We start from the raw sequence: 15,909 nt of genomic DNA, 5'->3' as shown, positions 1-15,909 counted from the left end.
TGAACTATGTAGAGAAACTTGATGAATTTGTTCAGCTCCAATTTGATTTGAAGTGTAAAGAAATTAAATTCACTTCCTTTTCTTTCCGTTACATACCCTCTTTGTGGAGCATTCTAAGTTCACGAAATGGATGGGGATAACTTTAATTCTCAATCTCCTTAATTTTTCATTTTATTGGTTAAATATTTTTTTTTAAAATGACAAATAGTACTTTTTTTTAAAATGGTCGCCAAGATGATCTATCAATTTAGATTAGAAAATTATGAGATCAATTTAAATGAATTCAAACCGTTCAAATTGATGAAATAATGAGTGATTCATATGTATTTACATATCAATTTTTTATTTTTATTGTTATTATAAATTCAAGCTATAAAAAAAATGATAAACATAAATATGTATTAAAATAATTTTATTAGCCATAATTTTTGACTGCTTGAGTTGATACTCATTTTACAAATTAACAAATATGTCATGTAAATACAACTTTAATAAAATAGGTTAATTTGAACGGTCTGAATTTCTAATTGAAAGATGTTCCAACAGATTTAAGGTTAAGCTTATGATTTCGTAAGCTGAAGCTCATATACCAGTTCTACTCTTCATTCAGTAAAGCTCCTATAGATAAGTTTAAGCTCATCAATTAAAATAGTACGTGAGCTTGTAGAAAAATAGTCGAGTTGACATTAGTGGCTCATATTAACTTATTAGTTAATTAATTTTCAAAATTTGTTAAAAATAATTTCCCTGATTTTCCTTGAGGGTTTACAATCAAAATTTAAAAAATTAATATCAAATTAATATTTCCATGATATAATTAAAAATAATAATTAAAATAAGTTCGACATACTAACAAATAAAATTTCAGACCAAAAATAGTACAAAAATAAACTAAAAGAAATAAAAAAATTTAGACGAAATTAAGAAACTAAAGAGATATGCTGTTAGAAAATTCGCAAAGAGAAGCAATAGAATAGTACTAATCAAAATGGATGTAAAAAAAAATGAGCATTACGGTGCAAATCTTCCTATATGGTGTTGTATTTACAAGAACATTGCCAGAGGACTGACCTTCAAAAAAAAATAACATTCTCCTCCGAACGTGAGTTTCTGTGTAGCCAGGAGAAAGAAAGAACATCAAAAAAAAAAAAAAAAATGAAAACTCCTTAATTAAGTAGCACCGGTAAAGTTGTCTATAAAAGAGCCAGAAGATGTGTAAATGTGGTATTTAGGAAGACTATTTTCTAAAGCGAGGAGGTAGTTGGATTAATAAAAATTACCAAGAAATTAGCGCAGATTAAAACGTAAAGGAGGCTAATTAAGTGCGAACAGGTAAATAAGAAAACAACTGCGAAACCGACATTTGACTCGATGACAGAGCTTTGTCCATGAGCTGAAATGGGTATCAATAAAGTCCATATGTGAAACTATATATGAAATCTTGATCTCAGTAACCAACATTCAAGACCGTATTTTTATAATTTATATAGACCACTACTGCAGGGCATGTAGTCTGATGTCTGCTTAAACCATCATTGGTCATATGCTTAAGCAGAGGAATAGAAGTTTGACTTATCAATAATCAACAATTATCACAAAATAAGTTTTGGTTAAATTACTAATTCATAATTAAACAAACCCCGGTACGTACCAAGGGTGTTTTTAGTCAATCAACTGTATGCAATATCCAACAATCATTTACACAATGAATATATAATCTATAACGAATAGCTCAAAATTAATGAAGCGCTAGAATACACATGGAGCGAGGCAAATGATAATTAATTAATTTATTAGTTATAAGGTGAAGTTGCTTGTCCAAACTTGGACATCAGAAGCTGGATGACTGACGCATCGACCTGGAACGTCTTTGTCAGAACATCAATTGGAATTGATGGTTTTGACCCGAACAAGGTTAACGGAGCCAACACAACTCCCGGCAACTGGCTGTTAAAAGCCGTGATAGCCACCCCATTTTCTTTCCCGGTGTTGTACTGGAAATGAATGAGTCCTCGGGGGATAATGAAGCTCTCACCAGCCTTCACAACTTTCGAATAGTAAACATCTGCGGTGCTGATGAAACCAACAAGCATTTCTCCTTGAACAACAAATCCAATTTCAGAAGCACGGGGGTGGCTATGGAGAGGGTTGACACCACCTGGAGCTAAGTCAACACGGTTCATGGAGAGACCGAGCGTATTCAAGCCAGGAAAGGTCTGAACACTGCCTGCTGTAATATTGGATCCAAACATGTTATTGGTGTTTCCTGCCTCAGCGAGTCCGCTGAAGAAGAAATCCTTGGAGGCAACATTAGAAGCCGGTTTGCAAGGGAAACCGTTGACAGTGATGTCGGATTTTAAGTCCGCGACACAGAAATCTTGGAGAGGATCAGGGTCGGCGCGGCATGAGGTGAAGATGAAGACAGTGAGAGAAAGGAGCAACATGGATCTTAATGGGGCCATTGTTGCTTTTTGTGTTCTTTGTGTGTGTTTTAATTAATTATTGTGCTTGTAAGGATTGTGATGAGTGCTTTAGCTAGGTACGTGGTTGGTTCTTTTATAGGGAGTGATGCGAGGAATCGTTCAAAAACGATTGAAAAGTTGGTGTTTGAATCGTTCAATAGAACGGGAAAAGTAATTAAAGTAATGTAGTTGGTAATAAGTAATAACTAATTAACCCCAGAAGCCGACTTCTGACTTTCGATAAAAAAAATTGGAGCAGATAATTAGTAGACTTAGTCCTTAGCTTTGACTTTTTTTAGTGTGTTATTTTATTGTTATCAGTCCAGACCTCTTCCTTTTAGTCGGAACAGAGCTAACGTAACGAGGAGAGGTACGAAGCTTTCTGGAATTGGAATTGAAGATATTACGCCTACATACTAGGATTAGAAAAGGAAACGGTAAACTAGTTGGGTGGATTTTTTTTTCATAATGTGGTAATGTTTAGTGAATCCGTATCCTCCCAGCTACCTGACTCAAGCAAATTATAAATGGAAGGCCCAGATTAATCTCAACTGGGCCGAAATCAATCCGGTGCTTATAAAAAATTAAAAACTATAGGCAGTCCATTTTGAGATTCGTGCCAAGTTAAAAGAATTAATTTGGACCGTCCGTTTATAATTTGCTTAAGTCAGGTACCTGGGATGATCAAATTCATGTTCAGTGATATTTGTGGAATCTTTCCATATATATTCGTCCATCAAATCACTTTTGAAAATCACCAACTTTATCAAAGCCTAGATATCTTTGTCCTCGAACTGTCCATACAAAAAATTTTGATTCTTTTATCTATATTCATGAATTGTTTTGCAGAGATTTTTTAATTGAAAAGTAGAGTTTGTTATTTTTAAAATTTTTACTAAACCAATAAAATATTTACGGGATTGAGAATTGAAGTTCTTCGCTCTCATTTGGTGAGCTTAATATACACACAGTAGTTCTAGTATTCCAAACCATAGTTTGGGATGTGGTTGTGTGCAAAGGACTTTGGCAGAGTCATGTCCGTATTGAGAATTGTACAGACCGAGTTAGGATCGTACAAATCTAAACCGTTTCATAAATATAAACGTGCGGTTTGTGTGAATTTTAATCAAATAATTTAGATTCGGTTTAATTAAAATAAGACTATGTCAAAAAAATTATGGACCAAAAATGCACCCCCTACTAATTGGATAACTTCAATTTTGGTACAAATTTTGACAAGACAGTTTTTAATTTATGCAGAGATCATGATAGACAAAGCAGGACAGTTTTCACTTTATTATCTTGGCTATGTATAAATTAAAGACTGCTTTGTCAAAATGTGTACCCTCAATTCCGGTAAGCTCCTTGTTAGTTGTGTTCCGACTAAAAAGGAAGTAAATTTGGACAGCTAACATAGTGCAAAAAGTCAGATTACGCAAAGGACTAAGTCTACTGATCTTATCATTTTAGACCGGTTTAATTTGTTGAATTTTGAGAACAAAAAATACTAATCTTATTGATTTATGATATGATTTCAATATCTTACACGGCTCTTATTTATATGCTACAGGATTTACAGGACCACTAAAATATTTTTATATTACAAGATTTATTATACACTAATTAATACTAATTGATCCCTACTTAATTTTCTATTGATATAATTGATTTCTAATTTATCTGTCATCAATGTAATTAATATTTTTAATCTTCAAAATATTTTATTGATTATCTGCTCCCAATTTGTATGAAATTGAAGAGTCGACTTCTGGTTAATTAGTCATCACCAACTAGAGGTTTGCTAAACCCCTAACGGGTTGAGCCCGTTTTGCCCGACCCGTACCCGTTACCCGTGGTACCCGTACCCGTTGCCCGGGTACAGACGGGTAGACGGGTAGACGGGTACGGGTAATAAACGGACCGGACACCCCTATTTTGAAAAAAACCCATTGTACCCGTACCCGTCTACCCGCCAACCCGTACCCTCCTACCCGTACCCCTATACCCGCCTACCCGTACCCGTCTACCCGTACCCGTTACAAAATTTGAATTTCAAAATTTTTTTGGCGGCACCCCTATAGAATTCAGATCCAGTGCAATACCTGACTTAGTAGAATGAGATCTGAGGCATCAATTTTAATTTGGCATGAATCTCAAAACGGACCCCTATATCTAAACTCCATCCATCCATGTCCTTTAACTTGGCACGAATCTCAAAGCATAAAAATTCAGAAAAAAACAGAAAAGAAAAAAAAAAAAAAAAAAAACCCGCCCGTACCCGGGGTACCCGTACCCGTCAACCCGCAACGGGTACGGGTAATAAACGGGTAGGGTAGAGGTTTTGGGAAAACTACCCGTCTACCCGTTGCGGGTTGTACCCGTACCCGTCCTACCCGTCTACCCGCCCTACCCGTTACCCCTAACGGGTTACCCGGAACGGGTCACGGGTAACCCGTTAGCAAACCACTATCACCAACTACATGACTTTAATTAATTTTCCTATTTGATTAAGCAAGTCAAACACTTAAGTTTTCAATCGTTTTTGAACGATTCCTCGCATCACTCCCTATAAAAGGACTACCCACGTACCTAGAGCACTCATCCCAAACCTTACCAGCAAACTAAAACAATGGCCCCTTTAAGATCCCTGTTGCTCCTTTCTCTCACTGTCTTCATCTTCACCTTGTGCCGTGCCGACCCTGATCCTCTTCAAGATTTTTGCGTCGCTGACTTACAATCCGACATCACTGTCAACGGCTTCCCTTGCAAACCAGCTTCTAATGTTGTCGCCAATGATTTCTTCTTCAGCGGACTTGCTGTCGCAGGAAACACAAATAACATGTTTGGATCCAATGTGACACAAGGCAGTGTTCAAAGCTTTCCTGGCCTGAACACCCTTGGTGTCTCCATGAACCGTGTTGACTTAGCTCCAGGTGGTGTCAACCCTCTCCATAGCCACCCCCGTGCTTCTGAAATCGGATTCGTTGTTCAAGGTGAAATGCTTGTTGGTTTCATCAGCACCGCGGATGTTTTCTATTCGAAAGTTGTGAAGGCTGGTGAGAGCTTCATTATCCCCCGAGGACTCATTCATTTCCAGTACAACACTGGGAAAGAAAATGGGGTGGCTATCACCGCTTTTAACAGCCAGTTGCCAGGTGTTGTGTTGGCTCCACAAACCTTGTTCGGGTCAAAACCAGCAATTCCGATTGATGTGCTCACAAAGACTTTCCAGGTCGACGCGTCAGTCATCCAGCTTCTGATGTCCAAGTTTGGACAAGCAACTTCACCTTATAACTAATAAATTAATTAATTATCATTTGCCTCGCTCGATGTGTATTCTAGCGCTTGATTAATTTTGAGCTATTCGTTATAGATTATATATTCATTGTGTAAATGATTGTTGGATGTAAACATAATAGTTCGTTGAATAAAAGCACCCTTGGTACGTACTGGGGTTTGTTTGTGAATTAGTATTTTAGCCAAAACATTTTTTGTGGCAACTATCTTTTTTTTTTTTTGAAAAACTTAGTAGTAGCTACTAAGTACTGATTACATTTTAGTATCCAACATCGACATCGCACCCTTCAATACTTGAAGCAAAACCTAATGACTATACTGCCACTTTCAATTTCTAATTTAAAATTTTCAAAATTTTCAGCATTTCTCCCACAGCTACACTATTCCAGTTTTAGTTGAAGCACCCTTACGGTATTGCATCCAAAGGTTTGTTGGATGTAAGCATAATAGTTCGTTGAATAAAAGCACCCTTGGTACGTACTGGGGTTTGTTTGTGAATTAGTATTTTAGCCAAAACATTTTTTGTGGCAACTATCTTTTTTTTTTTTTTGAAAAACTTAATAGTAGCTACTAAGTACTGATTACATTTTAGTATCCAACATCGACATCGCACCCTTCAATACTTGAAGCAAAACCTAATGACTATACTGCCACTTTCAATTTCTAATTTAAAATTTTCAAAATTTTCAGCATTTCTCCCACAGCTACCCTATTCCAGTTTTAGTTGCAGCACCCTTACGGTATTGCATCCAAAGGTTTCCCTCCTGTAAGATCTTGTCAGCTAGCAACGTAGGAGGCATGAGTTTATTGCAGAATATCTTCTCGTTCCGTTGCTTCCATAACATCCATTTTTGTTGCAACTATCGATTACTGAAAATTCGAACTTCTATTCTCCAGCATTAGCATATGACCCGTGTTTAAGCAGACTGCATGTACTGCAGTACTTGTATACGGCCTTGAATGCTGATTACTGAGATCAATATTTCACAGTTTCACACACGGGCTTATTCATGTCCCAATATTAGATTAATTCTGAATCCGAATTTGAGCTTATGGACAAAGCCCAGTAATCAAGCCGAAGGTCTGTTTCACAGTTGTTTTCTTATTTAGGCAAATTCAGAACACTACTAGTAGTCTTTTTCCGACGCTTAATTAAGAAAAAAAATCTTTACTTGGAATACTACAAATCATTAGTATGGTCATTTTTTTTTCTTTTCACTGTAATCTATTGATGACATGTACGATAGAATAATCTATTTTTTTTTCGACTCCTCGATTCTTCAAGGATCGATAGAATACTACAAAATACAAATCATCTCAGAATTTCACTAATACAATTTTAATATTACACAATAAGCTTTCACAGCAATAAACAATCAAATTGAATAAACCGGGTTGCATATATAGCAAACCTTTATTTACCAACACCACAAACAAATATAAAACAACCACTAATAAAAAGAAAATAAATAAAAACACAAATTACCTCTCATATGGACACACTATTTGGGATTCCCTTTGGAACCAACCCGCCAGTTTTACTCTTATCGGAAGTATTTGGGTATAATAATGTATACGGAAAATTTACGGGTCCATTTCGGTTCTTCAAAGTTGGATCTGCATTCAAACCCTTGATCTTCTCCTCTATTCCAATCAGTCTCTCACTAAACTTGTCAAAAGCATCCAGTGCCTTCTCATCAGATGTCCATTCTGGTGTGTCGCGTTGTCCGAGGTAGACTTCATCTGACGAATGCCGAGACAAGATCTCGATCAAGGATATTACTAATATAGTTTGTAACTGACTTGATATAGTCTTCAAAAAGACCTTATCAGGATTTTTCTTCAATTCTTCATATGCATCTGTTCCTGGTTTAGGCATTGGTTTACGAGTAACGGTCGGGCGATTCGGGAGGTATCCGGCATATGGGTACTGCCCAAAATTAACAGCTGCATGTAGAGCTGAGGCGACCCAAATTATGGTGGTGCATGTCTTGGTTAATTCCTCGACTGTTTGCATCTTGGGCCACCATTCCTCGTCTTTTTTGTCGCCATGCCCAACCTCACGAATCTCCTTCCACCAAGCTTGGAGCTTTGTATCGGATTTCACCGCCGAGTCACTCGGATAGTAGAGAAAGCAGTACTCATTGACCCACGATTCAATCGCGGACCATACAGCAAGACCATCAACAGCATATGGATAGTCCTTGATTAGTAAGCGAAGCTTGTAAGGGCTTGAAGGGTCTTCAACCGCAACTCCTCTACAAAAGACATATTATTGGGATTTGTGTTATTATACAATCTTACACAAGTTTAATTTGTATAGTTGTCATTTAGATCAATAGGATTCACGTTCTCAACTTCTCATAATAGCCGACTGATATATGTCAATCAAAATTGTCAAGTTATAAAACCTTACTAATTCCCAATTTAGTTAATAAAATTGTATAAAATCATTGTTTCAAATAAAGAAGTTTAGAAATTTATGAATGTATTTCTATTAAACTTAGGTGTTGTATTTCTTTGTAATGTTAAAAGTGGTTTCATATGTCATACCTCTTGATGAGATCAGCTGGTAGGCCTTGCTCTGTGAATTTCCAACTCTTATATACATCAGACGACATGGCGAGGGCATATTTCGGAGGAAAAACAGAATTTTCGACTATGCCACCGGCACTGATAAGGGCTTGGCGTGCCAATGCATTGATGTTCATTGTGTCACGGTAATGTGGGCTCATGAGCTTGTGTATTGGATGAGTGACGCTCAACTGTCTATTTGTGGCTATGATGAATGGTTCTATCACCGCATGGGTCTTGAGCCTAAATTTTTTTTTTTTTTTAACATGATTATTTTAAGTGTAATATGTTTCTAATTAAATCTAATAGTAAATCCAAGTCATGATGAAATTAATAAATTGTAATTGTAATCACTGAAAAAACATGAACTTAAAAACACACCAATGGCTCATAAGTTGGTGATATCCAGAGTCATTGGCTGCCACATAGGCCTTGGCCAACTGCCAAATAGAGCCGTCAACTCCCTCTGATGCCGGTGTGTACACCTTGCTTACTGCACCATGTTCCAACCCATCGGAGTGCGGTAGGCTTAGCTCGATAGCAAGCAGTTTGATTGTGCCATCATCTTTCAGGAACAAGAGTGTTCTGGTGGCATAGATAAAGGTTCCTTTCAATGCATTTATATTTGGTAGGTAAGGCATGATGGCATCATGATAGTCGAGTATGTATAACTTATTCTCCTTTAGTGCCTGTCAAAGAACACCCATAAGGCAATAAATAAGTTGCAAAGACCCAAAAATAAAAACAAATTACATGTACGAGAAAAGAAATTTATCATATACCAAAAATTAACATTCATAAAGAAAATTATTGGTTTTGTACTTATAATAATGGTAGTATATCCCTCTAACTCAAATCCAGTCAGGTTGACCTGGTAGAATGAGACCCGGACTATTTATTGAATTAATCTCAAAGACGCCGCACATCTATTGCATGCCCGAAAAAATTAAAATTGCTCGGCTCTCTTCTATTAATTTATTTACCTTAAGCACTGTAAATCCATCAAGGTTATTTAGAATGTGCTCCTCCTTAATTGTGCTCGTCTGGTTTCCATATACTGTTGGATCAAGGTTGCTAGTTGGGGGGAATTCCTGTGTAGATCATGAAGTTTTGACTTATTTTCACAGTACTATATTAGTTAAATTTTATAGATTCATTTAGAGAAAAACTCCTACATATGAATAAGAATGATGTACCTCGAGACGTCTAATGATGACCGGGTTCACGCCAGCAATCATTTCACGCCCAAATTCTTCGTCTGACCTCCAAGCAAATTTATCCTCTGTTCATTCATCAATTAATTAGAATTATTTCGTAACAAAGATTGAAGCTCCTCTGTTCATTTACCCTTGTGTACCTTTGAGCACATGTGGAGTCGGAAGTCGGAAGGCATGTCCCTCACGTCGAAACGTTTCCTTGAAGAGTTCAAATGGAATACTCTGGCGCATTTTCTCTAGCATATGCGGGTGAGGCAGGGATAACCCCCCATCATAAAGGTCGAAGGTATCATTAAACGAATCGAACTCATTTGGTGTCAGGTCAAAGATCGCACTGAGTGTAGGGAAGATAGATTGACCAATTAATTTTAAGTTATATGCAAGGAAATCGGACAACTTCAGATGGCCAAATCGTTCGTCGCGTGGCACATATATGTCTAGGCTATGCAGTACAGGTTGCTTGCTTTCGCATTTTGGATCTGCATGACAAGTTAGTTTATAATCTAAAAATAAAATTGGTTCATATTTTGCAATTTTAGTTCTCTTCTCTCGGTAATGGGCAGTTCATGGTATACTGACATGCTTGGGTGATGAGTTTGATTTTTCATTGATCCCGTCTAAATAAGGTAAGATAGGTGGCATGTTATGAGCAAACCTGTTTTGGTTGGGGGGCGACCGGTACGGCCACGGCGAGGATAGGGGTGCTCTGGCCCACCGAGAGTTGTGCGCACATGATCATCACCCTTGTCAGGGTCACCTAGGTCATTGTAGACTGCATAGCCATAGACCCGATCGCTCTCTTTTAGAGGGCCTATAACATCATCACCTCTGAGATTGATTAGCTCTTGCTGTCTATATGGCAACAATGGCCGTGGCATTTTGCTCGGTAGACATGTCTGTGAAAATTGATATATATTTTTTGAGATAGATTAATTAAATCTTAGTTCATTTACGAGTAATAACCATAAGGATCAGCTTATTGATTTAGGTTGAGCGTTTTTGTTTGCCTTTTGCTTTTAGCTGTTTCTTCTTTCTTCCATGTAAAAACTTAACCATGTATCGTTTTCTTTATTTTAATACAAACTGTTCTTTATTTTAATCATGTATCGTTTTCTTTACATTTTTTTTATATTATGAGAGTTTTAAAATCGTTGATTTTAATAAACAGTGAAAAAATTGAATCATTGAAAATAATGATTTTAAAATTGACTTAATAAATAGTAAAAAATTTAAAAAAAAATTAAAATTTGGTCTCCAAGCTCATTTTATTATAGATTGAATGTTCAACGGTTTAGATCGACTATTTAGACTTTAAAAATATAAAAATCAAAACGTTTGTTCCACAGCCTAAAAACAAATATTTTGATATAAACCAACTCGACTCTCTCTGTATATGTACACACACAGAGAGACACACAAACTGTTCAATGGTACTTTGCCATGTAGCTTTCAAAAAAAGAGAAGGGCCATCAAATTGTTTAAAAGTTATATATAGTCCCACATGTCTGTACGTTCAAATCAGATATTGTTAAAAATAGGTTGTATTAATGCGCTTGTCCAATCACACAGTTCGGTCGATTTGGTCAGTTCGGTCAGTTCGATCTTTTCAGGTTTTAAAATTCTAAACAGAACCAAATTCTAAAAACCGAAGCAATTCAAAAATTCAACCAAACTTTTTATAAAACCATCGTTTGATTGTCCAGTCCTATAATAAGAGGGCACCGGAATTTAATTTCTTGACCTAATTTGTTTTTTTTAGTTTTGTAATCAAAAAAAAAAAACTGGAACCTAAAAGTATTCCATGAAAGGCTGAAATTTTAAATAGCGGTTATTGAATAGTTCGGAGCTTAGGATAGTTCTTATTTTTTTAATTCTCCTTTTTTTTATAGCTGAAAATTTATATACACCTGAATTTTAAATTCCGGCTCTCCTAAATCTAAATTTTTTTTGAGAGAAAATGTGGAGTAGTATTCAAATTTTGTTTTATGTCTTAAATAGAAAAAATCGGCTGTACAAAATATGTTGGTCTATATATTAAAAAAAAATCAATTATGGAAGGACCCTACTAACTGGATAATACAATTATTAATATGGTTTATTAATGTTTGAGTTTCTCAGTTACCTATATATACTGTCCAGAAAAAAAAAGAAAAAAAAAAAGAAGAGATATTCCACTACTACTTTTACCATAAATGAATTCCATTTCTCTTAATTTGAGGTCAAACGCGTAACTCATCCCTTAAGACATTTAGGAACTAAAAAATAAAAAATTAGAAGCCCTCAATAAATTACAGTTGTTTAATTTTATTTCATAAAAGAAGCTAAAAATATCTAAAAGACGCAGGTTTTGTAATTTTATTTATTAATTACATTATGCAATTTTATTTTATTAGAACCCGTGTACTTAGTAGTAATTAGTACTACGTGTTACGAATTTCTTTGCACCAAGTAGCCGGGCTACAGAAGATCCAAAATCTTTTAGCTCTAATTTTCGAGAATAACATGTTAGATTAATTATTATTAAGTAGTCTAACTAATGGATATAAATGTTTGAGAATTTTTAGTCTTAAGGTCATAAAATAAATTTTGAAACTCTAGGTGTCATTTAATTGAGAGTTACAATTTTTTTGATTATCCAATGTTAATAGCAAACTAAATTTAATTTGTTCATTTGCAATCAAATATACCGGATTAAAGATAAACAAAAATAATATAATTAAGTTTTATGTCTGCTCATTAAAAGTAATTACATACACACAAATATTTATATTTTAAAGATTTGTAACATTAAGATAAAGTGTTAAGGGGAAGAAACTATTTATACATAAAGTTGAAGTTTATGATTGCATCTTCCGCAAAGAAATTATTTATACATAAAGTAGAAGTTTATAATTGCATCTTCCGCATTAGATATTTTAGGTTTGTGAGAATTATATATACATATTGTTCAAGATTTTAAAGATTATGTTTGATCTACATAGCATCTAAAAAATATTGAGTTGTACTGTGACCTTTTTTAATAAAACAAAACAAAGAGAAGCTAAAATATATACTTTGAGTTCAGTAAAACTCAAATACCAGTTCTACTCTTCATTCAGTAAAACTCCTATACAAGCTCATCAATTAAAATAGTACGTGATCTTGTAGAAAAATAGTTGAGTTCACATTAGTGGCTCATATTAACCTATTAGTTAATTAATTTTCAAAATTTGTTAAAAATAATTTCCCTGATTTTCCTTGAGGGTTTACAATCAAAATTTAAAAAATTAATATTTCCATGATATAATTAAAAATAATAATTAAAATAAGTTCGACATACTAACAAATAAAATTTCTGGCCAAAAATAGTACAAACAGAAACTAAAAGAAATAAAAAAATTTAGACGAAATTAAGAAACTAAAGAGATATGCTGTTAGAAAATTCGCAAAGAGAAGCAATAGAATAGTACTTATCAAAATGGATGTAAAAAAATTGAGCATTACGGTGCAAATCTTCCTATATGGTGTTGTATTTACAAGAACATTGCCAGAGGACCATTGATTTAAGTTAGGAGGAGGAAGAAGCGTTATTTTCCGAACGTGGGTTTCTGTGTAGGCAGGAGAAAGAAAGAACATAAAAAAAAAAAAAAAAAAAAATGAAAACTCCTTAAATAAGTAGCACCGGTAAAGTTGTCTATAAAAGAGCCAGAAGATGTGTAAATGTGGTATTTAGGAAGACTATTTTCTAAAGCGAGGAGGTAGTTGGATTAATAAAAATTACCAAGAAATTAGCGCAGATTAAAACGTAAAGGAGGCTAATTAAGTGCGAACAGGTAAATAAGAAAACAACTGCGAAACCGACATTTGACTCGATGACAGAGCTTTGTCCATGAGCTGAAATGGGTATCAATAAAGTCCATATGTGAAACTATATATGAAATCTTGATCTCAGTAACCAACATTCAAGACCGTATTTTTATAATTTATATAGACTACTACTGCAGGGCATGTAGTCTGATGTCTGCTTAAACCATCATTGGTCATATGCTTAAGCAGAGGAATAGAAGTTTGACTTATCAATAATCAACAATTATCACAAAATAAGTTTTGGTTAAATTACTAATTCATAATTAAACAAACCCCGGTACGTACCAAGGGTGTTTTTATTCAATCAACTGTATGCAATATCCAACAATCATTTACACAATGAATATATAATCTATAACGAATAGCTCAAAATTAATCAAGCGCTAGAATACACATGGAGCGAGGCAAATGATAATTAATTAATTTATTAGTTATAAGGTGAAGTTGCTTGTCCAAACTTGGACATCAGAAGCTGGATGACTGACGCATCGACCTGGAACGTCTTTGTCAGAACATCAATTGGAATTGATGGTTTTGACCCGAACAAGGTTAACGGAGCCAACACAACTCCCGGCAACTGGCTGTTAAAAGCCGTGATAGCCACCCCATTTTCTTTCCCGGTGTTGTACTGGAAATGAATGAGTCCTCGGGGGATAATGAAGCTCTCACCAGCCTTCACAACTTTCGAATAGAAAACATCCGCGGTGCTGATGAAACCAACAAGCATTTCTCCTTGAACAACAAATCCAATTTCAGAAGCACGGGGGTGGCTATGGAGAGGGTTGACACCACCTGGAGCTAAGTCAACACGGTTCATGGAGAGACCGAGCGTATTCAAGCCAGGAAAGGTCTGAACACTGCCTGCTGTAATATTGGATCCAAACATGTTATTGGTGTTTCCTGACACGGCGAGTCCGCTGAAGAAGAAATCCTTGGAGGCAACATTAGAAGCCGGTTTGCAAGGGAAACCGTTGACAGTGATGTCGGATTTTAAGTCCGCGACACAGAAATCTTGGAGAGGATCAGGGTCGGCGCGGCATGAGGTGAAGATGAAGACAGTGAGAGAAAGGAGCAACATGGATCTTAATGGGGCCATTGTTGCTTTTTGTGTTCTTTGTGTGTGTTTTAATTAATTATTGTGCTTGTAAGGATTGTGATGAGTGCTTTAGCTAGGTACGTGGTTGGTTCTTTTATAGGGAGTGATGCGAGGAATCGTTCAAAAACGATTGAAAAGTTGGTGTTTGAATCGTTCGATAGAACAGGAAAAGTAATTAAAGTAATGTAGTTGGTAATAACTAATTAACCCCAGAAGCTGACTTCTAACTTTTGATAAAAAAATTTGGAGCAGATAATTAGTAGACTTAGTCCTTATCTTTGACTTTTTGTAGTGTGTTATTTTATTGTTATCAGTCCAGTCCTTTTAGTCGGAACAGAGCTAACGTAACGAGGAGAGGTACGAAGCTTTCTGGATTAGAAAAGGAAACGGTAAACTAGTTGGGAGGATTTTTTTTTTTCATAATGTGGTAATGTTTAGTGAATCCGTATCCTCCCAGCTACCTGACTCAAGCAAATTATAAATGGACGGCCCAGATTAATCTCAACTGGGCCGAAATCAATCCGGTGCTTATAAAAACTATAGGCAGTCCGTTTTGAGATTCGTGCCAAGTTAAAAGAATTAATTTGGACCGTTCGTTTATAATTTGCTTAAGTCAGGTACCTGGGATGATCAAATTCATGTTCAGTGATATTTGTGGAATCTTTCCATATATATTCGTCCATCAAATCACTTTTGAAAATCACCAACTTTATCAAAGCCTAGATATCTTTGTCCTCGAACTGTCCATACAAAATTTTTTAATTCTTTTATCTATATTCATGAATTGTTTTGCAGAGATTTTTTAATTGAAAAGTAGAGTTTGTCATTTTTAAAATTTTTACTAAACCAATAAAATATTTACGGGATTGAGAATTGAAGTTCTTCGCTCTCATTTGGTGAGCTTAATATACACACAGTAGTTCTAGTATTCCAAACCATAGTTTGGGATGTGGTTGTGTGCAAAGGACTTTGGCAGAGTCATGTCCGTATTGAGAATTGTACAGACCGAGTTAGGATCGTACAAATCTAAACCGTTTCATAAATCTAAACGTGCGGTTTGTGTGAATTTTAATCAAATAATTTAGATTCGGTTTAAAATAAGACTATGTCAAAAATTTTATGGACCAAAAATGCACCCCCTACTAATTGGATAACTTCAATTTTGGTACAAATTTTGACAAGACAGTTTTTAATTTATGCAGAGATCATGATAGACAAAGCAGGACAGTTTTCACTTTATTATCTTTGCTATGTCTGAATTAAAAACTGCTTTGTCAAAATGTGTACCCTCAATTCCGGTAAGCTCCTTGTTAGTTTTGTTCCGACTAAAAGGAAGTAAATTTGGACAGCTAACATAGTGCAAAAAGTCAGATTACGCAAAGGACTAAGTCTACTGATCTTATCATTTTAGATCGGT

The 15,909-nt window shown here is 35.4% G+C and overlaps 4 protein-coding genes across 4 annotated transcripts; 1 reads left to right on the top strand and 3 right to left on the bottom strand.

The window, feature by feature from the left end:
- Window positions 1–1,739: 1,739 nt before the first annotated feature.
- Window positions 1,740–2,519, bottom strand: LOC144574945 (germin-like protein 3-7). Its single transcript, XM_078325049.1, has one exon. The coding sequence runs from the start codon at window positions 2,460–2,462 to the stop codon at window positions 1,794–1,796; it is 669 nt and encodes a 222-aa protein (XP_078181175.1). The 5' UTR covers window positions 2,463–2,519; the 3' UTR covers window positions 1,740–1,793.
- A 2,545-nt stretch (window positions 2,520–5,064) lies between these two features.
- LOC144574882 (germin-like protein 3-7) lies at window positions 5,065–5,924 on the top strand. The gene has a single exon (XM_078324976.1). The coding sequence runs from the start codon at window positions 5,092–5,094 to the stop codon at window positions 5,758–5,760; it is 669 nt and encodes a 222-aa protein (XP_078181102.1). The 5' UTR covers window positions 5,065–5,091; the 3' UTR covers window positions 5,761–5,924.
- Window positions 5,925–7,168: 1,244 nt separating this feature from the next.
- On the bottom strand, window positions 7,169–10,442 carry LOC144574816 (putative linoleate 9S-lipoxygenase 4). Its single transcript, XM_078324890.1, has 7 exons — window positions 10,206–10,442; window positions 9,691–10,029; window positions 9,530–9,615; window positions 9,317–9,424; window positions 8,715–9,022; window positions 8,313–8,576; window positions 7,169–8,017 (listed from the first exon to the last, which is right to left on the bottom strand). Exons 1-7 carry the CDS (start codon window positions 10,426–10,428, stop codon window positions 7,249–7,251), a joined length of 2,097 nt encoding a protein of 698 aa, XP_078181016.1. The 5' UTR covers window positions 10,429–10,442; the 3' UTR covers window positions 7,169–7,248.
- Window positions 10,443–13,654: 3,212 nt separating this feature from the next.
- Window positions 13,655–14,549, bottom strand: LOC144574919 (germin-like protein 3-8). Its single transcript, XM_078325025.1, has one exon. It carries the CDS (start codon window positions 14,490–14,492, stop codon window positions 13,824–13,826), a length of 669 nt encoding a protein of 222 aa, XP_078181151.1. The 5' UTR covers window positions 14,493–14,549; the 3' UTR covers window positions 13,655–13,823.
- Between the last annotated feature and the right edge of the window lie 1,360 nt (window positions 14,550–15,909).

Source organism: Carex rostrata, chromosome 23 (assembly GCF_964058835.1).
Source record: "Carex rostrata chromosome 23, lpCarRost1.2, whole genome shotgun sequence".
Lineage (NCBI taxonomy): Eukaryota > Viridiplantae > Streptophyta > Magnoliopsida > Poales > Cyperaceae > Carex > Carex rostrata.
The sequence above is the reverse complement of the archived record's forward strand: the minus strand, read 5'-3'. Positions and strand labels throughout refer to the sequence as shown.

Excerpts from the sequence above, each read along its gene's own strand:
- LOC144574945 (XM_078325049.1), bottom strand. The coding sequence starts at position 2,462 with ATGGCCCCATTAAGATCCATGTTGCTCCTTTCTCTCACTGTCTTCATC.
- LOC144574882 (XM_078324976.1), top strand. The coding sequence starts at position 5,092 with ATGGCCCCTTTAAGATCCCTGTTGCTCCTTTCTCTCACTGTCTTCATC.
- LOC144574816 (XM_078324890.1), bottom strand. The coding sequence starts at position 10,428 with ATGCCACGGCCATTGTTGCCATATAGACAGCAAGAGCTAATCAATCTC. Across the intron at positions 9,616-9,690 it reads GACTCCACATGTGCTCAAAG|AGGATAAATTTGCTTGGAGG; the intron begins GTACACAAGGGT and ends ATGAATGAACAG. Across the intron at positions 8,577-8,714 it reads CACCAACTTATGAGCCATTG|GCTCAAGACCCATGCGGTGA; the intron begins GTGTGTTTTTAA and ends AAAAAAATTTAG.
- LOC144574919 (XM_078325025.1), bottom strand. The coding sequence starts at position 14,492 with ATGGCCCCATTAAGATCCATGTTGCTCCTTTCTCTCACTGTCTTCATC.